The 25,121-nt window shown below is 38.5% G+C and overlaps 1 protein-coding gene across 1 annotated transcript; it reads left to right on the top strand.

Moving 5' to 3' along the window:
• Positions 1-49: 49 nt before the first annotated feature.
• On the top strand, positions 50-25,121 carry LOC126781828 (cell adhesion molecule Dscam2-like). Its single transcript, XM_050506907.1, has 31 exons — positions 50-77; positions 265-441; positions 3,526-3,666; positions 3,905-4,022; positions 4,159-4,375; positions 4,531-4,744; positions 8,919-9,072; positions 9,161-9,312; positions 9,402-9,492; positions 9,627-9,808; positions 11,477-11,622; positions 12,123-12,258; positions 12,356-12,475; positions 12,557-12,814; positions 12,898-13,051; positions 13,159-13,307; positions 13,435-13,624; positions 13,945-14,090; positions 14,157-14,227; positions 14,310-14,580; positions 15,089-15,232; positions 15,757-15,924; positions 16,002-16,131; positions 16,217-16,401; positions 16,499-16,660; positions 16,787-16,975; positions 23,526-23,759; positions 23,926-24,095; positions 24,178-24,286; positions 24,371-24,658; positions 24,898-25,121. The coding sequence occupies exons 2-31, from the start codon at positions 291-293 to the stop codon at positions 25,119-25,121; spliced, it is 5,064 nt and encodes a 1,687-aa protein (XP_050362864.1). The 5' UTR covers positions 50-77; positions 265-290.

The following is a 25,121-nucleotide window of genomic DNA, read 5'->3' on the forward strand; positions in this document are numbered from 1 at the left end:
AGCAGCGAGTACTGTTCGTTGCCGCGCCGCCAACCCGCATGGGGCCATCGTCTCGCGAGACGTGACTTTACAACCAGGTTAGTAATCAATACTAATTTTTTATTATCATCTCCTCCAAGTAACCTAGAACTGGCCTACAACCGGATTCTGGAAAAGAATATTAGTAACTACTTCGTGACAAAACGTATATTATATGTAATAAAAAATATATTGACAATACTTGACAATTGTCCTCCTTTGTAAGCATACACGTTGCCTGTTTAGTGGCTGACACAAAATGGGAGGTTGTCATGTCCGGCACGTCGGTGGCAACGGGCGGTGTAGCGGCATTGACGTGTCGCGCCGCGCCCGACGGGCTGCACGCGCACGCTCCGCCACCTGCCGCCGTAGCGCTGTTTTACCGCGGCGAGCGCGTGCTTCACGTCGACGCACCTAGCCCAGGTGAGTTACGCAATTATTAAATAAATGTTATTTTCTCATGTTCAATGAATACATGTTAAATATTAGGTCTTCACTTACGTAATTTATCGAGAAATACTCGACTTGTTTCAACTCGATGTTATATCATTATTGACGCCGTTTGAACTAATTCCTAAGTAATATCATAACTGAGAACTTATTTCGTAGAAGTAGTGACGATAATAAATCTTCGTTAACGAGAGGCAATTGCATGGGCGGTGATTTTCTTTTAATAAGAGCAGTAAATTATCGGCGCACATAAATTGTCGGAGCTCGAGGCGGTCAGTGCGGCCGCCCATAAATCTCTTCTTCGCAGTAAAATATGTCCACTGACCGAGCGATCTAAGCTTAACCTAGGTGTCTTGTGGTGTCTTAATTTTGCAAGTCGAACCGTATCTAAGGGTACGGGCATGATATAACGGGTGAAATAAAATTAATGAACTAATACTTTAAACGATCTTGTATTGTAAAATCTGTACGTATATAAAGACAATTATATCTTTATTTACCCAATTATCTCCAAATTTTCGTTTATATACACGTATTTCTTAACCGAATCATGAATCCAAGTCAGGGCAAGCTCTACAAAGTTTGAATTTGCTCTACTCGTGTCCATGTCATAATCCACCGCGTGAGTAGCGGTGATTGAAAACACAGTGAGGAAACCTGTACGCGTAGGATTACATTTTACCTCTAGCGAACGTAGCCCTAAAGCGTCTACATAAAATAACAGGAGACCTTAGCCCAGGTGTGGCATTTGGCAGCAGTTATTTATTTTAAAGCAAAACGGTTACTTTTAAAAATAAATATTTGCTTCTAATCGATATGCAGTGTTGTATTAATCTTATTAATTAAATTAAAAGCGACGTCATACTTAATAATGAACACGTAGAAATAAAGATATAAAAGACGTTAATCTTGTTAAATTATATTAAATTAATTTTTGACAAAGGAATTTAGTCAAGGATTGCACTCACGCCGATTTTATGACACTTTGAATATATTTAGAAGAAGAGAGCCTAATTAAAGCGAGTCTCGGCCGACAGAGGAGGTTCTCCCGACAGCATATTTATAATAGCTGCGAAGTAATATTAATTAAAGCAATTTCTCATCGGAGACGGGCGCGACGCTGATGAATGGCTGTGGATAAGACTCGATACGGTCTTGACGGTACTGGAGTACTTATTCTCTCTTCACATTAACCACGAGTACTAATGTTGTAAATCAATTCGAAATATACTTTATTCAAGAAGGCTGTTACAATCACTTTTGAATCGTAATTTTACAGGATTATATTAAATGTAAAGCTACCCCCGGTTCGAAATGTAGATTCTACCGAGAAGAATCGACAAGAAACTTAGTAGTTGCTCTTTTCCAAAACTTCAAATATTATACTTTATTTAACCTGAAAGTATTACACTTACTTATATAATACAAAGTGGTATCAAACAAATCCGATTAAATCCATGTATTATGTCCTGCCTGAAAGTCAACATATTCTAACGCCACGATTTTTTTATCTTCAGGTATATAATCTTGCGTTGCTTAATCCGTAATTCGTAACAGCCTGTGAATGTCTCACCGCTGGGCTAAAGACCTCCTCTCCTTTTTTGAGGAAAAGGCTTGGAGCTTATTCCAACATACTCCTCTAGTGCGGGTTGGTGGAATACACATGTGGCAGAATTTTAGTGAAATTATACACATGCAGGTTTCCTCACGATGTTTTCCTTCAACTTAAAGCACGAGATGAATTATAATCACAAATTAAGCACATGAAAATTCAATTAATATTTCTTATTTATTATTAATATAATTTGGGTTTTGATAATATATTTAAATAATAAATAGGTAAAGTTATTGTTCTTTCGAGTCGTCAGCAAAGTATGAATAAAAGCTTATTGAAACTTTCGGTTTTTCGTTTTGCGAAAAACAAAATTAATATAAATCATGTAGTAAATATTTAATTAACGAATTATTTATTACAAGAAATTAAAACGAAAATAAAAAAAAGGATATAGTCAGTTATCAACTTAAAAATACCTTTTTTTAAACAAATATACGTTTGTAAATTTAAAAAGTAAAGTACATTTTACCGGTCGCGCATTTTTTAAGTATTGCAAAGTTATGTGCAATGTGAGTCAACAGATTAGTAAGCTTCTGTGAGTATCAGCTGTAGTCTCCGCGACGCAACATAGCAATACTTCTAAGTACTCGATACGCGTTTATACTTGGTTACAAAACTTAATACGGAGACATCTAAGTCGATACTCTAGTGTATTCCCGTGCCTCGGAAAGCACGTAAAGCTGTTACAGTACTAAGTATTGCTGTTTGACGGTAGAATATATGATAAAAGGGTGGTACCTTTCCAGATTGACTTGCAGACAGACCCACCAGGTAAATTTACTTAGTTTTCATTCGCTGATCACGTGACATATCGAGTCCGTTGTATGTAATTTTCACATTTTTTTTGTTAATTTTATTATTGTATTGGTCGTGCGTCGTTCCAGTCGTATCGGATTGCCGTTCCATTGGATTATGAGAGTGAGGGAATAGAGAGTGCACCTGTGTTTACGCACACAATTGTGCACTTTAATATGTTATGCAATATATATTAATATAATACAAATTTAAAAATATTTGCGGAGTTCTTTAAAACAAATGCCTTTCTTCAGGAAAGATTTATTGACTTAACGGTGTCGGAAACTTAGCGTTATAAGCTTATTCTTGTACTCTGAGTGATTCTATATAAATAATCTACGTTATTACGAACATACGAATATATTGTAATTGTATTGTAAATATTGTGACGGGAGTCCAAATAAGAATCTTAAGATAAATAGACCCGACGAACGGCTCCCTTGTGTGAAATGAAAACAGCTTTAATGTCTAAAGCTTTGTCCGAAGTAATGTGACATATTGTCTTATACTATAAAAATACCGAATCCACTAAATTGATTACAATAGGAATTTATTTTATGATGCTGATGCTATAGATTATAATAATTTTGGTAAGGATTTAAATAAGTCGAGAAGTATGACACTATCAAAACTGTACCGTATATCAGAGGCGCGCTACCTGATGGCGGGGTCGGCGCTCCTCGTGCGCGACGTGTCGCCGGCGGACGCGGGCGCTTACAGCTGTCTCGCGCGCCACTCACTAACGGCGCTCACCAAGCGGTCGCGACCCGCTCATCTCAACGTTCTACGTTTGTATTTATTCATAATTAAATATAATAAATACCACAATTCACCACTGGTCAATACTGACGAACATAATGGCTACTTATCATAATCATTATCATAAGGGCATTTACTCATATCCTTAAATTTAAATAATATAATACAAAATAATGCTTCATGCCATTTAAGCAAAAAAATAATAATGTCATATTCATAGTTTGAGTTGGACATACAGTTTTCTAGAATTTAATAGAAGTTCTACAGCCAGCTCGTCAACCTCGGCGCCGAGATTAGTTACCACGGAGACTGAAGTGAACATCCCTGCAGGCACCAGCTTTTGCATGCCGTGTGTTTCTTCCGAGTACCCTCCGCCGCAGTACACGTACGTCAATAAAACCCACTTTTCACATTATCACGTCCGGCTGGACCAACCAATTCTATTCTAAACACAGATAATCATATTTTTTTATTAAAACCTTGCTATATAATTGATCTAATATTTAAATATCTTTAAATAGATGGTATCGGGAAAAAAATGGTCGACTGCAGCCCGTGGAGCCAACGGGCTCTATTTGGCTGTGGGCGAGCGGCGCCGCGATCTGCTTCACCAGAGCCTCACGGGAGGTCAGCGGCGCGTGGCTTTGTAAGGCGTACAACGTCTTCGGAGACGCAACAGCACAAATGCGCGTCGACGTACAGGAATCGTTTACAGTGACTGTTAACCCACCCGTAGTGGTTAGTTAAAATAGTTATTCATTTGACTATACTCGTGACTACTACTCATTAGTGTTTTGAACTAGTAGTAATCATTAACATCGAAATAAAAATATTATCAATTATGAGATTTAAATATTATCTGTTATTTTAAATGATATAATTTTATATGGAAGGTTGCGGAAGCCGGTAGTACGGTGCGACTGAACTGTAGTGCAAGCGATCCCGATGCATTGCTGCGTTGGGCGCACGACGGCACGGCGCTCGCGGGCTCGTCGGGCGCGACGCTCGTCCTGCGCGGGCTCACACGCGCGCACGCCGGCCTCTACCAGTGTCTGGCGCGCCGCGGCATGCGCACCGAACAAGCCGCCGCCGAGATAAGGCTCGGAGGTAATAAGACTTAACAAAGCATTACGATACTAGTTATACAAATTAAAATAATTAACGTTATACCCAATAGTTATGTTCGTGAAATACGCATGTTTATTTATTTAGGTAATTTGTGTAATAATAGTCGGTCAGTATTCATCAGTAGTAAGCGGTCACCTTAGCACCTGAATAATAATAATAATAATAATAATATCCTGGGACATTTTTCACAAACGGCCATCTGATCCCAAATTAAGCTTGTACAAAGCTTGTGCTATGGGAACCAGACAACTGATATACTACATATACTACTTTTCTTTTGTAAATACATAATTATATAGAAAATTACACCCAGACTCAGGACAAACAGACATGAATGAGATGATAATAAATTAGAAATAAAAGTAACACATTTTTAGGATATTACTTTTAACTTATAAAATTGTTTTAAGTAAAATTCGCGTTATGTAACGTTCCCGACCAACCAAAGGCGAGATTAGTCTATAAGCTCCCTGATACTATACAATATAGTTACGTCACATTTCAGGCGAGTTAATAAAGCTGAAGAAGGATCACATGACGAACAATTAGATTAGCCTGATCGGCATGATCATGATTAACTCACCGTAGTGTCCCGAAACTAATTAAGCGCGTGCGTCAGTCACCCGCGACCCCCATCAATGGACCCACTCCAACCCTTCGACCCGACCTTACGATAGAAATAAATGCAGGAAATTGATTAAATTTATAAGTGACTTTCTGTGTTTCGACCTTAGCACTCAAATGGGAAATTATTAACATGAGAAAGACATTATTTTACTGCCCTTGTTTTGATACGCCAACTCCAATTACGAGTGCATGTTCCTCGTCTGAGAGGCCACTATGACTTTAGTTAAAGTGAAATAGTATCATGGCTGATCGCCTTCTATTTAAGTTCTGCGCTTTCCTTTTTAAAAGGTATATCGTGGTATAAATGTATTGTCTGGTAGGAAGCAACGGTGTCCGGTTGTCCATTAGTCAGTTGGATGTAAGTAATGTCACAGCTCAGTGCCGCGTCGACCGAGCGCCGAGCGTCGGCTCCGAACAAATAGCGCGCAACTCTAGCTCTGAAGAGATTTATAGCGTACGTAGTACGCCCCACCCTCTTCCCTCGTCCCTGAATTCTTCACTCCACGTCCGTTTCTTTAGGTACATTGTATACTACATACTATAACTCACTATCGGGATTTCACAATGTTAACCGATTCAGTGATAAATAGCTCAGCCCCGTGCACTTTCAATATTGGAGTTCGCTTCGGCGCATTTAGAGTAACGAATAGTAATTTAGCCGTTCGCTTAAAGATAAGTAAGTTCAGTTTGTGAACAATCGATTCAGTTTGTGAAACCGATTGGTCACTATAGGATTGTATCGCCTCGTTTTGAATTTTAAACATAAAAAATAAGTTACAGCCACAAATCAACATTATCTTTATATCTTTTTTTTATAGATATTTTTGTGCGTGGTTTGCTTTGCAATATACACATGTTTAGTACAATTGGAGAACGTAATTATGTAAAATTAGGGGTCACAATTCTGTACAGAATATTTTTGGGCTGTCAGTGATAAGCTTTCAATTTAGTTTGATGTATTCGTCATTCAGTATTAATCATTGCCAAAATAAATAACATAATAATTTTAAGCGTTTGAAGGAAATAAAAATTGTCATTTACACTTTGCACATTGGACTAGTAAGTATTTGAAGATATTTGAAGGTCTAAAAGGCGTGATATGATCGTTTAAATATATGTTAACATAAGGCAATCTACTCTATAATATCATTACTGTAAATTTAGTAAACTCTTATAATTACCATCGTGAATTCGCGCCACGCAAGTAGTATATGAACACATATTTTTATTATTATGGATATGGATTGGGGGACGACAGATATCAATCGCTATGAAGTATTCGCGCGGCGCTGAATCAATCAGCGAAGAGCATTTATAGCGTATATTGCCCGATTCAGCGCATTTGTCATATTAATGGAATAAGGTTGACAAAAAGCTATTTGTCAAATGAATTTCAGATTATAAACAAGCCTTCGTTCAGAGCTCACAGGCTCTGAACTTTCATTAATTATTTACACTCGCTAGTAATTTAAACATTATTTAATTGTACTTAAACAAAGAATTAATATATAAACACTACAATTAATATACAAGCTGATTTAAGTCGAAATCTCAATATGGACAATCGGTGATCCCACCCGAAGTGATATCACTGTGACCTGTGTGATTGCGGATATCAAAGACAGGCGTAAGGCAGTGACAGAGTATGGCTCGGAGCGGAGCGACCGCACCCCGCCGCACAACCCAAGCATAGATCGATTAATGTGTCGGATCACACGCTAGCCTTCCTCATTGTCTTCAGCCACGGTGCAGCTAAATATCAATAACCCACTGTTTAATTATACGCCCATGAACATAAACGACTAAGACCCCATAATTCTATTGAACCTCTTAGTTCTAAGAATTGACATAAGTGACATAACGTACATATTCACGAGCACTCTAGTACTTAGTCTTTTCTTGTTGATAATCAGAATATTCAAAAGAGTACAACGATTTATTCACATTAAAAAGTTAATAACAACGAAATTTAAAACACTTTCGGATCTTTTTTTTTCTTTTTCGGATTCGGGATATACACCTGGTTAAATGAGGTTTTGGGGGGTAAAAATACTATATCCCGAATCTTCCTCAAAGCTCGTATAACGTTAGAAGATTGCCACTGGATCATAAAGAGCTAATATTACAATAATTTTAATTTATTCGTGGAGTATGTGATTTGTGTTATTAATGTTTGAAAATATGACTATTCATAATTGGAATAGCTTACAAAAGCTCTGCAGCATCTTATTATATACTCACATGTAATGTTTCTTCATCCAAGAGTAAGTGTGCTTCTAACGAGCTCTAATGTCATATCGTTACCGCAAAGGAGTTCCACGCTTTTGACTAAGAAGGAACCCTACACTGCATTTCCTCCTACAGAAGTTTTCTGATACTCAAGTATACAAAAAATCGTATAATAATAGTAGTAGCTTATAATAAATTAAATATTTTGATCAATAGCCACTAGGGGCTAGGAAAATCTTTTTGTTATAGTCGTCAGATAACTAAAAATATAATGCACTTTGAGGGTAAGTAAAATATGTATAAAAAAATAAAAATTAATTAATAACTAAATTTTATAAGTTTACAAAACGTTAAGTTTGTTTTTTGGAAACCGACGACAAAATGTGTAGTGTATGAGAGTGTGTCCAGTGTCTGATGTACGTGAATAGGTAATATGTTAAATAGGAAGTGTGTGAAGATTTGTGAGCATGTTTCGAATATTATTTAATATGAGGACTTATTTTCGGTCATTTGATTCTGTCAGATTACAGTCATGCACTTTCATTATAATGCTAGACGGTATGTATGGACGAAGATCTAAGACCAAAAATAAGGAAGTTGTTTTTGTACATTTAACGTGTGGGAATTAATTGCTAACAACGGCATAACGTGACTTAGATCCGCATATGAGAACAAATCTCTCGACCTCAATCTAATAAAAAAACAGGCAATCAGTCATAGGGCCATAGAAGTGAAAACTTGAAACTGTTAGATAGATGTGGAAATTGGACAAATATATTATTTGTCCAATTTCCACATCTATTGGCTATCCAAGTAATAATTCTATCTCTTTTTATTATACAACTTAATTTAAATACAAAAATACAAAATACAAAATATTTATACAACTTAATTTAAACAAACAATGGTTAAAACACACATATTATTTGTATAAACTGTTAGTATTTACATAAATTTCAATCATTATCCTTATTAATTTCTACAATACTTAAATTATTTGTGCTATCAACCACTTCATTATATTAACATTAGCATGTTGGTCATACGAAGCCACGAGTCTATCCCCTAGGGTAAACCAACGTACCTTAAAACGTTTTTACTTAAAATATTAATAGTGATATAAATTATTATATGTTATAGCTTAAAAGCTGTCGTAGACACTTTCAATTTACGAGACATCACATAACTCGGAAGTACATTTAATTACTTTTTAAATGCCTTTACAAAGAATATTCTATTTGCACTGTTTATTAATTTTTTACTTTTTATCATATTTTATCTACGATAAAATGCGTAGACTCGCCACCGGAACTGCAGTACACTTTCATCGAACAAGCGTTACGCGCGGGCGGCAGCGTTGCGCTACGCTGCATCGCGGCTGCCTCGCCCCCGCCACGGATCACATGGCTGCTGGACGGACAACCACTCGACCACTACCTTGCACATCATAGGTCTCGATTTTCTACTTACGTTTGTTATGTGCTAAATACTAATAGTTTTATTTTAATAGAACAATAATACATACTTATACGTATGCAGGTATTCGATAAGCGAAGAAGCATCTGTTCAGGGAGAGGTGGTATCAATTCTAAACCTGACATCAGCGACGGCAGCAGACGGCGGTCGTTACACGTGCCACGCTTCTAACCCGCTCGGTGTGGTCGAACACTCTGCGAGACTCAACATATACGGTACTGTCCAGTTTTGGTCGGTGTTAGTATTGTCAAGTGAGGGTGTACTCGTATTAGTCTGCAAGTCTCATCGCTTGATATTGTTGTAGGCCCACCGTCGATACGTCCCATGACCACGGTCCGCGCGATCGCCGGCGAGAACCTAACACTGCACTGTCCCTACGCTGGATATCCGATCAGGTCTATAGAGGTGCATTTGATAGGATAATTCCTATTCAAAATATATTTATATATTTATATGCACATTGTTCATTTTTAATGAATTCTAATATTTATTTATAAACATGAATAAGAAATGATAAAATAACGTCTAGCTCCGTGTCATGGTGGCGACGCGGTGCTGCGGCAGCGCTGGGAGGAGCGGGGCGCGTGTCGGCGCGCGGCGGCTCTGTCCGTCTTGCGCCTGCTTTACCGCATGATGCGGGCCACTACGCTTGCAGCGTTTCCGCGCCTGCGGGCCCGGCAGCTACGAGAGACGTAGAAATACAAGTTCGAAGTGAGTTATACTGACTTAGTATGCCTTAAGATTACAGAACTACATCCTGCTCTGCATATAAGTAAATATTACCCATACTTGATACTACGGTAGTTAAAATTCATGTTATATTACTTTATTGTCACAATATTTGATTGAAACATTTCCACTTTTTTTCCTTTACCTTTCTAGTCCGGAATATATTTTTCTCTAAGTAATATGAAGAAACCACCTGAGTCAGTTGAAAGAAGAATATTTTTGGTCTGAAAAGGAATCCCATTCTGCGAAAAAATTCTATCACAATGCTAATTAACAATGTTTTTTTTCATATAACAAGAAACTGCGGCTTAGTTATTTTGTTACAGTTAAGTCAAAATCAAAACCATTCAATATAAATATCACACTTACTTATTGGTCGTCAAATGTTCAACTACTACTTCATCAAGAAAGTTTTTCATTTTTTTCAACCCTAATTGTTTTTTAATAGTGTAAGTAGTGACTTACGTAAGCATATACATGACATCATCAATTACATACAGACAATATATTTATTCTCGGCTCTGTATTGCGTCTTTTATTTATTGAATCTCCTGCAACAAAAATATTGTATTCATGTCAGCTACGTTACCCCGAAGCAGAATGTCATAGGACATAAGCATATAATAATACATAAGTCTTTACTGTGTCAAGGCAAACCGTATTCAAATCAATTAACAATCTAATTTTCTTGAGCGCGAATGCTACAGAGCTTTGTCTACCTTCATTAAATCTTAGCATAAATAGTGGTATATAGTAACAGCTTTGTAGCATCAATAAGGTCTAACACTTCCCCATTTAGTAGCACATCATTTGTCAAATGCGTATATGTTCAATATTAATTTGGATAAGTATATATGATATATTTAGTATTTTTACCATTTGACAATAAATTTATGAAACGAATTAGCTTCGTTTCATAAATTTATTTCTCATAGAGTAATAATAATGTCCTCCAGATCAATTTCGGCCACGACGGCCAATTTCAAGAGAGATTAGCCAACTACGCAGGAGATATTATAGTGCACAAGTGTGTGCTCAAACACAGGTGCACTCTCTATTCCCTAACTCTCATAATCCGATGGGACGGCAATTCGACACGACCTTCAGGCCTTCGACCTTCAGGAAAGAATGCAGGCGCAGGACCAACGGCTTTACGTGCTTTCCGAGGCACGGGAGTGTATACACTTCCAACTTCCAGACCCCGGGCTGGTACTGAGAATTTTCTGCCAGAAAAAGCCAATAACATTTTATTGGCCCGACCTCGGAATTGAATCCAGGACCTCCGGGTCAGCGGCCTTATATTTAGCCACTAGACCAACGAGGCAGTCAATATAAAGAGTAGTATTTATCTCAAATATAAGGGAGGTTATTTAAATAAATGAAGACGAGAAAAGAAATAATCCTCAAGGGTTCCCCGTTGATTCCCATGAGATCACTTGCCATCAATTACATGAACTGTACGTTTTAATTCGTTTTTTTAAACATTTAAATTCCTAATCATCTCATGACCAGAGGTGTAATATATTTATTGTAAACATAAATCATGAATTTTATACAATATCTAATGGTAACAAATCATTTCGTTTAAAAATTACATTGAAATCTGATGTACCAGTCAACTTGTTGGGCATAAATCAATATATTTTCTAGATCCCCCGAAGATTTCACCATTCATGTTCTCGTCAGAACTTACTGAGGGTAGTTCGGTGCAGGTGCTCTGTGGTGTTTCATCAGGAGATAAGCCAGTTTACTTCTCGTGGTTTAAAGATGGTTCTCCTATTCCACCGAACCTCCAGGTATTATTATATTTGAAAAAATATATATTGTTGAACAAATAAAAAAAAACAAGGAAGAAAAGTTAGGTACGTAAGTATTTATTTTAATTATTTAAGGACAACAACAGCTTGATGCAAAATATGTTGACATTAAAAATACAATATACAGACAATAGAGCCAATTACTGTTTTCCATTGTGTTATGCAAAATAATAAAAAAAAAACATACAGTTTTGAAACATAAAATGTAAATGTAACAAAATAATAATGAGTTATAAAAGCAGTACAATTCGATTAGGCGACACAGGCACGTTGTGGGTGAGTGTGTGAGTGTATTTGGTTAAATTGAATTTTGAACCCTAAAAATATCTTTTTTAAATGATTTAATTGACCGATTAAATAGATCAATGTGTGAGTATTTTTATTGTATAGTGAGAAAACGCGTGATAGTGTAGAGTTTGCAGCATAACGCGTATTGGATAAAAGGACGTATATTAGAGTATTCGTGACCATTTGTCCAGATTGAGGAGAAGAGCTTGAACGAGTTCTCCCTCCTCATGTTCTCGGAGCTGTCGGCTCGGCACAGCGGCGCCTACACATGCCGCGTGTCCAATCACGCCGCCACTGTGAACTATACCGCTACGCTTAGCGTTAAAGGTAATTTCTCTTACCGTAGCAGCATCACATTTACCTTATTTTAGAACAATTTTAAATTAATTTGATGTTTTTATATTTTAATTTTCCCGATGTGCAGTTGCACCCACATGGATTACGGAACCATTAGACTCTGCTGTTCTGTTAGGAGCGCCATTATTACTGGAGTGTATCGCTAAAGGTTATCCTACACCTGTCGTGACTTGGTATCGAAGAATAGGTGAGATTTTTAAAATATTTATAAGTTTGGTAATATCTTCAGGTTCGAGATTTATAATGTAGTAAACTTATACTTATTTAGGTGATGGAATAAATGGAATAGAAAATTCGGATCGGTGGGAAGTAGCAGGTTCAGAATGGGGCGCAGACGGCGATCAGTTTAAACCTACCAGTGAATTGGGGAATGTACCCCATGAAATAAGCAACGGACATGCGGTCATGGGTAGTAGTGCTATAGCAGCTAGGTCGGCAGCACATTCACATCAAGGACTGTATCGATGTACAGCAGACAACGGCGTAGGACCACCACTAGTCAAACATGTCAATGTGACCATACACGGTGAGATCCGATGGAACTCGTTAGTCATGTTCATGTTCTTATTACATTGATGTTTTCTTTTTTAAAGCAAATATTCCTTACAGAACCAGCGCACTTTGGTCTGTCGAGCGAGTCTGTGCGGAACATGACCAGCGTGCGAGGACGCAGCGTCGTCCTCACTTGCCTCGCGCTTGGGGATACTCCACTTGTAGTACACTGGACTCATCGAGGCAATAAGCTTGATCTTGACTCGTACAGGTAATAATAGAGTTTGATGTCGTGTGTAAAATATTTTATAAATAATTAAATGTATACATTTGCAACTATTTCTTATAATTATTATGTACCATGATCGAATTTCGTAGATGGACAATATCAGAAGTACGCACAAGCGAGGGCATACGATCGTCTCTACAACTGCGCGCGGCGGAGCGCCATGACGCTGGCGAGTACCGTTGCCATGCGCGCAACCAATATGGCCGTAGCGATCTGCTCATGTTCTTACACGTTGAAGGTAACAATTAAACATAATTGAAGTAACAACGTAAAAACTGGTCCTTAACAGGCGAAAAAAATGTAACGGCTACACCTTGTAACAACAGAATGTCTTAATTTGTTCATCACAAAAATAATATGCACAGAACCGCCTGATGTACCTCGATCGCTGCAGCTTTGGGGGGCAGGGTCTCGGTGGGTTCGCGTGCGGTGGGCCGCCCATCCAGCGCCGCGCACACACTTCGCCGCACTCTGCACGCCGCTGCATGCACTACCCGCACTCGAACATAACACGCATCATTATAATCTTACCCTTGATTCAATGGATAATGAAAGGTGAATAGATATAAACAACATCTTTAAAAAAAACCTATTAACTACATAATTATACTTTTTCTTCCACGATCACCAGTATCAGTCTCGGTAAGATTTTATGTCTCTTGTTGTTGTTATAACATTGGCTCAGTCACCCTTCAAGCCGAATCAAAACAATATTAAGTAATACTGTTTTACTGTGGAATATATGAATACCTACTTAGAGGTTTTTAGCGTTCAGGTTAGCTTTTATTATTTAGTAGTTAATCAATATGATATTCTCTCTGTTGAAACTATTAATTGTTAACTGTTTTGTTTCCTCAAAAATCAATAAACGCAAGGTTCGACGAAGAAGGATTTAACTTATTGAGTGCAAGACTGGAAGGTCTACGACCTGCCGCCGCTTACTCATTGAGAATAGTTGCTACTAACCACGTCGGTCAGTCGCCTCATTCTGATGCCCTGCTCTTTACAACTCTCGAAGAAGGTAAGGTTAATAATTATTATTTAATAACTAGAGATTAAAAAAAATACAATAAAATATTTGTTGTAGCTCCGACAGTTTCACCTCAAAACATCCGCATTAGGCCCATCAATACTGGCGAGTTACACGTGTCATGGTCGGTAAGTAACCGTCGCTATCCAAAGATACTTTGTTATTTGTTAGCGATAGAACTGTTTCACCTTGTTTAATTGTACAAAACAGGCACCAGCGCAAGACGGCTGGAACGGTGAGCTATTAGGCTATGCGTTATCGTGGCGTGAAGTAGGCCGTGTAGAAGAGGAGAGTGAATACGAGGGCGGCCGCGACGACGGCGCCCGTTCCGGTATGGCCGTGGCTCGCGGCTGGAGCAGTGCGGAACTCACTCTGGGCGGTCTGCGTCAGTTTGCGCGCTATGCTGTGTCTGCGCGGGCGTTTAATCGTGCCGGTCCTGGACCGGCTTCTTCTACCGCTTACGCCACTACTGCCGATGGAGGTTAATACACAATAAATTATAGTTTTGTATTAATCTAGCTGCCTGGTACAATTCTGTAAAAGTAAAATGAGATATAATCATTCGCCAACCGATCTATTCAAGCGGTTTATTTAAATACATCTTTATCTCTGTCTAATATTTGTTACGCTACTAAATCGAACTTGAAACTTACTTTTACTTCTTGACGTAACGTTCACGTTTCAAATTAATATCTTATTCTACGTCTGTATATGAAGCTGTATCTTAAAAACTATATAATTTATCCCCGTATTGATATTCTAATCGAACAATTGTCTATCTGCGTCCAAGTCTCATGCCTTCTTATTCGACGAAGTATCTGTTTAAGGCACTATCTATTCCTGTCTAATCTTGATTATACTTAGATTTACATATTTATAGATATTAATATTAAAGCAGCTCAGTCTATTTATGCGATAATACGCAATATAACCCGAAAGATTAAGATAAACTAATAGTACCGATTAAGTATGAAATATTTTACGTCTAGTCCCAGAAGAGCCACCGAACTCGGTAACATGCGAGGCGCTGTCGGCGAGGTCACTGCGGGTTCGATGGCTGCCGCCGTCGCAGTCACACGCACAAGCAATACGAGGCTATGATCTACATTACGCACCGCTGCATTTCTCACAGTGTTTGTTTTTCACATACATTATTGACTCAAAAATTAGCATTAACAAAAATTTGTAGTCAGTTACTTATGTATATTTTAATTGCGACTGCCTCGTTGGTCTAGTAGCTTGATATAAGGCCGCAGACCCGGAGGTCCTGGGTTCAATTCCCAGGTCGGGCCAATAAAAAGTTATTGGGTTTTTCTGTCAGAAAATTCTCAGTAGCAGCCCGGAGTCTGGAAGTTGGAAATATGTACACTCCCGTGCCTTGGAAAGCACGTAAAGCCGTTAGTCCTGCGCCTGAACTCTTTCCGGTCGTGTCGGATTGCCGTCCCATCGGATTATGAGAGTTAGGGAATAGAGAGTGCACCTGTGTTTGCGCACACACTTGTGCACTGTAATATCTCCTGCGTAGTTGGCTAATCTCTCTTGAGATTGGCCGCCGTGGCCGAAATCGGTCTGCAGGACATTATTATTTATTATTATTATATTTTAATTAACTAGTTCTGTTAATATCACAAGTACTAATAGCAGTATCTGTATGTAGCATGGAGTGGTGCTGTCGCCTCAGAAGCAGCGCGTGCGGCGGCCGTTGGGGAAGCGGTACTGCAAGGGCTACGCGCCGCCACAAACTACTCGGTGAGCGTGCGCGCGCGCTCCGACCGCGGCGCGGGGCCACCCTCGCCACCCGTGCATTGTCTCACCAGAGAAGATGGTATTTTTTTCAAAATATACTACTTACTCTTTCTACAAAAAGTTAGGTGGTAAGAATTGATAATTACGTCAATACAGTTCCGAGCGCCCCTGAACTGATACGAGCGTTGCCTGCCGGACCCGACGCGGTGCGCGTTTCGTGGATAGCGCCGGCTGAGCGCGGCGGTCAACTCACACACTACACTCTCTACACGAGGGAACTTGGCAAGTACGAGATTTGTCAAAAAGTCCCTAATTTGGGCAATGTTGTTTTTGAATTACTCATCAATTTAACAGCCTTTTTGTGAACGAAGAGTGGGAGGAGAGTGGTCACAGCGTGTGGAAGCCGTCGACGACAGCACAGAGGGCGAAAATGAGATATGGCACGAATTGCGTGGACTACGCGAACGCGCTGTATACGAGTTCTGGATACGTGCCTCTACAGCCGCAGGAGCAGGGCCCCCCAGTCGCGCAGTCAGCGCTGCACCAACACAGCTCAGTAAATTATTAAAAATTCGCATAAACTCTAAATCAAAATAAAATTTTATTTTTAAATAGAACAACGTTTGCACATTACAAAAGTTACTATAAAACAGTGTCAGCGCGGATCTCATCACTTGGACGTCTAGTTACCGCGGCGGTAGGCTCGCGCTTGCGGCTCCGCTGCTCAGCGCTGGGTATCCCTCCCATTACGAGACGATGGATGCCGTTGCCACACGCACATACAGTCACTGATACTGGAGACTTAATCATCCACAGTAAGTAACGAACCACTATGTACTAACACTAACGTGATACTGAACGATATTACGCTGTCGAGGCTGTATTTAAGCTTTTATATGTTGCTTGTATCAATCCGCTCCTTGTGTATATTTTGCTGACAGAGGTGGAGCAACTGTCGGCCTCGAATTACTCGTGCTCAGTACGTAACGCGGCAGGCGGAGACACCACAGTGTTTGCACTGCGCGTGATTCGTCCTCCTGCGGCGCCTGCGCCGCGTCTCTCCCGCGCCGATACGCATGCTCTGCACTTAGCATGGGACCCACCGCACGACGGAGGTGCTCCGGTTCTGGGTAAAATATTCTAAAATATGTTTTTCCATCAAATATATTGAACTTCGTTATATGTTTAAAGCTTACAATGTATTTTACCCTATTTTTACCGATTTCAAATCTATAGCTATTGTTCGGTTAAGTTAGTTATGCTATTTGTCGGTAGATGGCGTTAACCAAAAGAGTCTCAATTCTGAATCGCGCTGGCCAGAACCCAAGATAAAACCATAAAGTGTTTAAAAATGTTATATTTTTTTGTCTTTCAATACAGTTATATATTTCAAGGTGTGTCTTAATTTATCGTGTTAAGTAGTAAATTATATTTCAATTGTGTTAAGTGAACAGTTTGGTCCTTCGAGCCGGATGTAAAGTGCGTACGTAAGTTTAAATTAACAGATGTGAACTTAGAAAATATTTGAAGTGTCAGGACTTCGAATAAAATTTTGTAAAGTGGACTTCAATATAGACTTAGAAAATTCCGTTTACTAAAACTAAACACTTAGAAAAATTAAGTTCATTTGGGACAGCAAAATTCGATCAATAAAACACTTAGAAAAATTTAGTGAATTTCGGACTTGTAAAATTTTTGTCTTCGGAACTTAGAAAAAATTAGTGACTTTGGACTTGAAAAATTTGTGTATCTGTTTTGTAACAAAACTTTGGAACTTTAATTTAATATTAACAATGGAAGACATAAATCAAATAATTAGTGTTCAGGAAGAGAAATTTGATCAAATATTGAAAGGAAAACGAAATTACAATAAATCACCAAAACAAAGGATTACTTTAAGTTATCTAGAGACACGTTTGGAGACGCTAGAAAACACATGGCAAACATTTAAATCTGGTCATGATCAAGTTATAGCATATATCAAGAAGGAAAATAGAAAAGATTTTAAGTATTTTTCTAATGATATATATAATCAATGTGAGGAGTCATATATAGAATACAAAAGTGAATTGAAAAATCAACTTCAAGAAATGGCACCTAAGAAAGAAGTACAACCAGCAGACACACAACACAAAATTACTGAAATTGATTTGCCGACGATAAAAATACCTACCTTTTCTGGCAAATACACCGATTGGCCGTCGTTTCATGATTTATTTAATTCTCTAATTCATATAAACAAACGCTTAGACGATGTGCAGAAGCTGCATTATCTTAAATCATCGGTGACAGGTGAGGCAGAACAGTTGCTGAAAAGTATATCTGTAACCAGTCAGAATTATGAACAAGCGTGTTCAACACTTAAAAACAGATACAACAATAAGAGGTACCTATCAAATTGTATTTTCAAAAAATTGTTGAACCTGAAAAATATTTCATCCGAATCTGCAGTGAGCATAAGGCAATTAATTGATTCAACGGTTGAATGTTTGAACGCTTTGAGCAATCTTGGATTACCGACAGAATCGTGGAGTGCTATCATCGTTTATATAACAGTAAACAAATTGGATTCTGAAAGTCATCGATTATGGGAGCAACATATTGCACTAGAGCAAGATTTTCCGACGTTTGACGAATTGCAACAATTTTTAGAAACAAGATTTCGGTCGCTTGAGATAATAGAATACAGTTCCAAAACTGTTAGAGCCCGCTCATTCCACACAGCATTTGACAAAAATACAATATCATGCCTATACTGCAAAGAAAGTCATTGCATCTATCAATGTAAGCAATTCGTAAAACTAAACTTTAAGGATAGATCGGAATTTGTACAAAAACATAATCTCTGTTTTAATTGTCTTATCCCAAACCACTCAGCAAGTAAATGTCTGCGAAATACCTCTTGCCGTATTTGTCAGAAAAAGCATCACTCTTTTTTGCACCCTGAAAGAAAGGAAACTGTAAGAGAAGAAAGTCAGAAAGACCATACAAACATAGTATCACATTTTACAAAACAACCTGGTCAAATTTTATTAGCTACCGCACTGGTGGATGTGTCTTCAAGCCATGGAAACATAGGAACCTACCGTGCTCTCATTGACCAAGGCTCTCAGGCCTCGTTTGTGTCAGAGGATATCGTTCAAACGTTGCGTTTGAAACGAGAAAAAATCAACGGTGTGGTCACTGGACTGAGTGGAGGTAATCAGCTTAGCATCAAACACATGGTGGAAGTCAACCTTAGATCAAGGGTTAAACCAACCTTCACAGTCCATGTCAAGGCGTATGTTCTACGTAATATTACAAACTATTTGCCAACACAGCAAATCACGATGTTTAATTGGCCTGCACTAGATAACAAAACACTAGCAGATCCTGAGTTTCATATACCGAATAAAATACAACTGCTGCTAGGCGCTGAAGTCTATAGTAAAATCATAGTTATTTAAGATAATTCGTAACGAGATCGACTGTACTTACTTACTTGAAAAGATATACTATCGTATTCCAAGGCGCAATGTTCGTAGTTTTCTGGGCACTTTTGATGTCAGAATATCAAAAACGAAATTAGGATGTAATGCACCAATGCCTAGATCATCACGGTTGTACAATGGTTTTTGTTAAGATCTAGATATTTTTAATGACTCTGCCATGATTTATCGTAAACGGGCGCTAGAATTGTTGAGAGATGCAAATAAATAATAAATAAATAAATAAATAATAAATAATGTTATCTTAATTTTATTTTGTATTAATTAGTATATTTTTATTAATTTTTTTTGTAACGTAAACTTTGCATGAATTTAATGAATTATTTAATTTTAATTTGTACCTATATCAATTTCAAACTATTTGTGTTATTAATTTTAATTTTATTAAGTGCATGTTTATTTTTTTATGATCTTTAATTTGTACCAATTTGGACTTTTTTTTTTTTTAATCTTTCTACTCATGTTGCTATAATTATGTGTTAATGTATTTTTAAAACAAATATTGTAATTGTTGTGGCTACTTTAAAAAGCTTCACATGTTAGCTATTTTCACTAAATTGTTTTACATTTGTCATTAAAACATGTAGTAGCTACTAGTGGTCCTTACAATAAATAAATAAATAAAAATAAATAAATAGATGTCGGTTTGCTGAAGAGTCCGTCTGGGTCTATAGTAGCATAATCAACATAGCTGGGATGGATTCTATCTGGTGATACTAACGATACAAAACCTGTAAAGGAAAAACAAACAATTAGTTTACACATCTCTGTAAGTGATAATGAACAACTAAAAAGGTTTTGGGAAATTGAAAATGAAGTACTTACCAATGAACGTAAAATGACTAAGGAAGAGCAGATGTGTGAAGAGATCTATAAAAAAACGACGGTCAGAATAGAATCTGGTAGATATCAAGTACATATACCTTTTAAAGAAAATATAGAACCAGTAGAGAAATGTGGAAAAACTAAGGAAATAACAACATCTAGATTTCTACAATTAGAAAGAAAATTTAAGTACAATATAAAATTGAAACAAGAATATTGTAAGGTAATTAATGAATATTTAGCTCTGGGTCATATGATAAAGGTAAATGAAGAAAACAACAATGCGATATATTTACCCCATCATGCGATTTTGAGAGACGATAAAGATACAACAAAGCTACGAATTGTTTTCGACGCTTCTGCAAAGGGATCCAAAGGATTTTCTCTAAATTATACGATGTTAACTGGACCAGTAATACAAAGAGATTTACGCACTCTAATTATGGAGTGGAGAACATATAAAATAGCTCTGGTTAGTGATATTGTGAAAATGTATCGCCAAATATTAATCGCAGATAAACAGGCTGACTATCAAAGAATTGTTTGGAGAGAAAGCCCTCATGAAGATCTGTTATCTTATAAGTTATTAACTGTTACCTTTGGCACAGCATCAGCTCCGTTCTTGGCTGTTCGCACTCCTTTCCAAGTCGCTGAAGATGAAGAGCAAAGATTTCCTTTAGCTGCATCAATAGTAAAAAAAGCGTTTTATATGGACGTCTTAATGTGCGGCGCTAACGATGTATGTCAAGCTATGGAAATTTACAAACAAGTAAATGACTTACTGAAATGCGCTTGGTTTGAATTGCAGAAGTGGTCGAGCAACTGTAATGAAATATTAGATAATATTACGCAGAGTAACCCCAAATTACAACCTTTTGAAATTAAATTTGATAAAGTCATTAAAATACTGGAACTTTCATGGGATAGAATAGATGATACGTTTAAATTTTATATAAACTTACCTGACCTTATAGAACCTATAACGAAACGTACTATTCTTTCCGAAGTGGCACGTCTATTCGACCCTTTCGGATGGTTAGCTCCAGTTATAATAAAGGCAAAAATTATTATTCAAAAGTTATGGCTCTGTACGTGCGGATGGGACGAAGACGTTCCAATTAATCTGAAAGAGTAACGGTTAGGTTATAGACAACGACTACAAGAATTGGAAAAAATAAAATTGGAGAGATGGATTTATACTTACCCAGAAATCAAAAGAGTTGAATTACATGGTTGCAAAACCATGATGCTTCCATGGCTGCATACGCTGCAGTTGTTTATGTAAAGGTGTTCCATAGAGAAAATATACATGTAACTATATTGGAGAGTAAGACAAAGGTAGCGCCTTTGAAACAAATTTCGATTGCACGATTGGAACTATGTGCAGCAGTTCTTCTTTCAAGACTGCTCTCGGAATCCGCCAACGTTTTAAACATACCTAAGGAAAACATTTTCGCATACACTGACTCGATGGTTGTGTTAGCCTGGATCGAAGCTCAACCTACCAGATGGCAAACCTTCGTAGCAAATCGAGTCTCAGAAATACAAACTAGACTGAATAATGATTCTTGGAACCATGTCACTTCAGAAGATAACCCTGCTGACTTTGCCTCTCGTGGAGTGAATCCATCTGAGTTAAACAATAAACAACTGTGGTGGAAGGGACCTAATTGGCTAAATCTTGAAACAAAAAAATCTATTAAATTAGTTATCCCTAAAACAAATCTAGAAGAAAGAAAAAATCACACGAATACATTTTTTTGTAATAACACTGAACCTATATGGGAGAGATTTTCTACACTTAGAGAAGAGATACATGATATAATACAAAAGCAAAAAATAAAAAAGAAAAGCAAATTATTTTTGTTGTCACCTTACCTGGATGATGATGGTCTTCTACGGGTTGGTGGAAGAATATAAGCTTCTCATGTCTCTGCTCGCTATAAACACCCTATAATAATACCGAAAAATACTCACCTTACCAATTTAATAGTTAGAGATGCTCATCAGAGACTGTTACATGGTGGCATAGCTTTGATGATGAACTATTTAAGGAGTCGTTACTGGATCATTGGTCTAAAACAGCTAGCAAAGAAATGCTATCGCCAATGTGTTGTCTGCCTGAAACACCGAGGCGCTATAATACAACCAACGATGGGTGAACTTCCTGCGGTACGTGTTAATCTAGGACGTGCCTTCGAGACGACGGGAGTGGATTTTGCTGGCCCTATACAAATGAGAGTTTCAAAGGGTAGAGGTCAAAGGTCATACAAGGGATACCTATGTTTGTTTGTTTGTATGAAAACAAAAGCAATCCACTTGGAGGCTGTAAGTGACTTGACAACTCAAGGTTTCATTGCTGCATTTAGACGATTTGTGTCTCGTCGCGGTCACTGTTCCGATTTATATAGTGACAACGGCTTAAATTTTGTTGGAGCTGCAAAGGAGCTGTCAAAAATGTTAAATCAAAGCATGAGTCAGGTTATGAAGGAAGTTGCTGAGTTACTAAGTAATGATGGAACATCATGGCATTTCATACCTCCAAGAGCACCAAATTTTGGAGGCCTTTGGGAGTCTGGAATTAAATCAATGAAGATACACTTACTTAAAACCATTGGAGATTCGACGTTGACCTTTGAAGAAATGACGACGCTTTTGACTCAGATTGAAGCTTGTCTCAATTCTCGACCATTATGCCAATTGAATGATTACCCAGATGACATCGCACCTTTAACACCGGCACATTTTCTGATTGGCGAACCTCTGATAACACTACCCGAAAAACATTTTGTCGCAGAAAAAATTAGCCCGTTAAACAGATGGAGACTAATACAACGGATGATGACACACTTCTGGAGGCGATGGTCAACGGAATATTTACATACATTGCAACAGCGTCACAAGTGGCAAAATACAGCTGGTGAACCAGATGTCGACGATGTCGTCATTTTGAAAGATGATTTACCGCCTTCGAAATGGCTACTGGCTCGAGTCCAACACAAGCACGTTGGTCCTGATGGGCATGTGAGAGTTGTCACTTTAAAATGTAAAAATTCTATTCTGAAACGTCCGGTTTCCAAATTGATTCCTTTACCTAAGCTGTAAAGAACTGAGGGTTCTTGGTGGGTGGTATGTTCGGTTAAGTTAGTTATGCTATTTGTCGGTAGATGGCGTTAACCAAAAGAGTCTCAATTCTGAATCGCGCTGGCTAGAACCCAAGATAAAACCATAAAGTGTTTAAAAATGTTATATTTTTTTGTCTTTCAATACAGTTATATATTTCAAGGTGTGTTTTAATTTATCGTGTTAAGTAGTAAATTATATTTCAATTGTGTTAAGTGAACAGCTATTATTATTTACCGGACAGGATACACAGTTTGGTGGTGGCGAGGATGGGAAGGTGGTGAACTTCGAAGCCAAAGTTTATTGAATGGTAACATTGCCGCTAATGCACGATGGTGGCGCGTCGGTGGGGAAGCTCGTGGTGCAGCACTTCGTGGCCTCGCGTGTGGGGCTCCTTATCACGTGGCAATGCGAGCGCACAATGCGGTCGGAGCGTCACCACACTCACGTGCCGTAACACTGCGCACACGTGGCGATAGTTAGTTATCTGTGCTTGTTTATTTATTTCTCCGTCTTAACAATTTTATTTCGAGAATCATTTTATGTATAAATATTTATATATTAGCATAATATGTTCTTCTTTCATGAAATACATTCGTACCTAACTTTCTAGTGATATACTTAAGAAACTGTAAAATACACAGAGGCGAAGGCACCGGTGGGCAAAGAGTGCATCTGGTCAAACAGTACCGCTTTAAGAATCGCTCTCCTCGCTTGGGGCGGTCGGTGTGCTGTTGCACGCTTCACACTCACACTGCGTCCTGCTAGTGGTGGGGTTTGGTCTGATCTTCCCACTGATGGAGAAATCGCAGAGGTACTTTAATTGAGTTGATGTTTAAATACTCTTAAAATATTTCTATTAAATACCTCATTACTTAAACCATAATATTCTACAGGCCTCGAATTTGGAACCGGGCACGTGGTATGAAATACGTGTCCTGGCACATTCCCCAGCTGGTGATACTCCCGCTTTTTACAAGGCAGCGACACATACTATGAATGGAGGTGGAATAACTATTTACTTGAAATACAAATATTAAATTTTCCCAATGCATTTACATTCAATAAAGTACACGCAAATAAATACAGAACGCGTCGGTGAGCCAATAGAATTGCCCATAGAGGCGAGAATGAGCGCAGCGGACGGAGCTGACGACGTCGTAGTAGCGGGCTCTTGGTGGCAAGGCGGCGCGGGCGCGGCGGCAGCGCTTCTGGGCGTTGTGCTCAGCGCGCTACTCGCCGCCGCCGCGCTGCTTGCCTGCCGCCGCCGCGCTGGCCGCACGCACCACGCGCATCCCCCTCACGAAGGACACAATCAACCCCTTTACGTGGCACAACCCACGCACACGAATGGAAAAACGATAACTCCACCCGATGGTAACAATAATGATGAATTATATTCAAGTGCTTTAACCGTTTATAACCGACAATGACTATCATACATAGTTAACATTTTGAATAGTTATATTGTTGGTCGTGCTTCTACTTACAGTTTACTTAAGTCCTGATATTTTAATGATCACATATAAAATCGAATGTATTACGTATAGTCCTCTCTGACCGAGTCAAAGTTTTACTGGTAGTGGGTTTTATTTTCATTCGATAACATGTATCAGGGGATCTACACGAGATTAGTCCATACGCGACATTCAGCATGTCCTCGGGTGCGACGTCACGCGAGTGCGGCGCGGGCGTGCCGACGGGCCCCGACTCGAGCGTGCGCTCGTGCGCGTTGCACCTGCGCTCCTTCACACGCGACCCGCTCGAACTCGCGGCGCCGCCTCCACGTCCGCATTTGCTTGCGCATCCTAACGGCAAGTTGCCCTATATTTATAATTAA

Source organism: Nymphalis io, chromosome 1, assembly GCF_905147045.1.
Source record: "Nymphalis io chromosome 1, ilAglIoxx1.1, whole genome shotgun sequence".
NCBI lineage: Eukaryota > Metazoa > Arthropoda > Insecta > Lepidoptera > Nymphalidae > Nymphalis > Nymphalis io.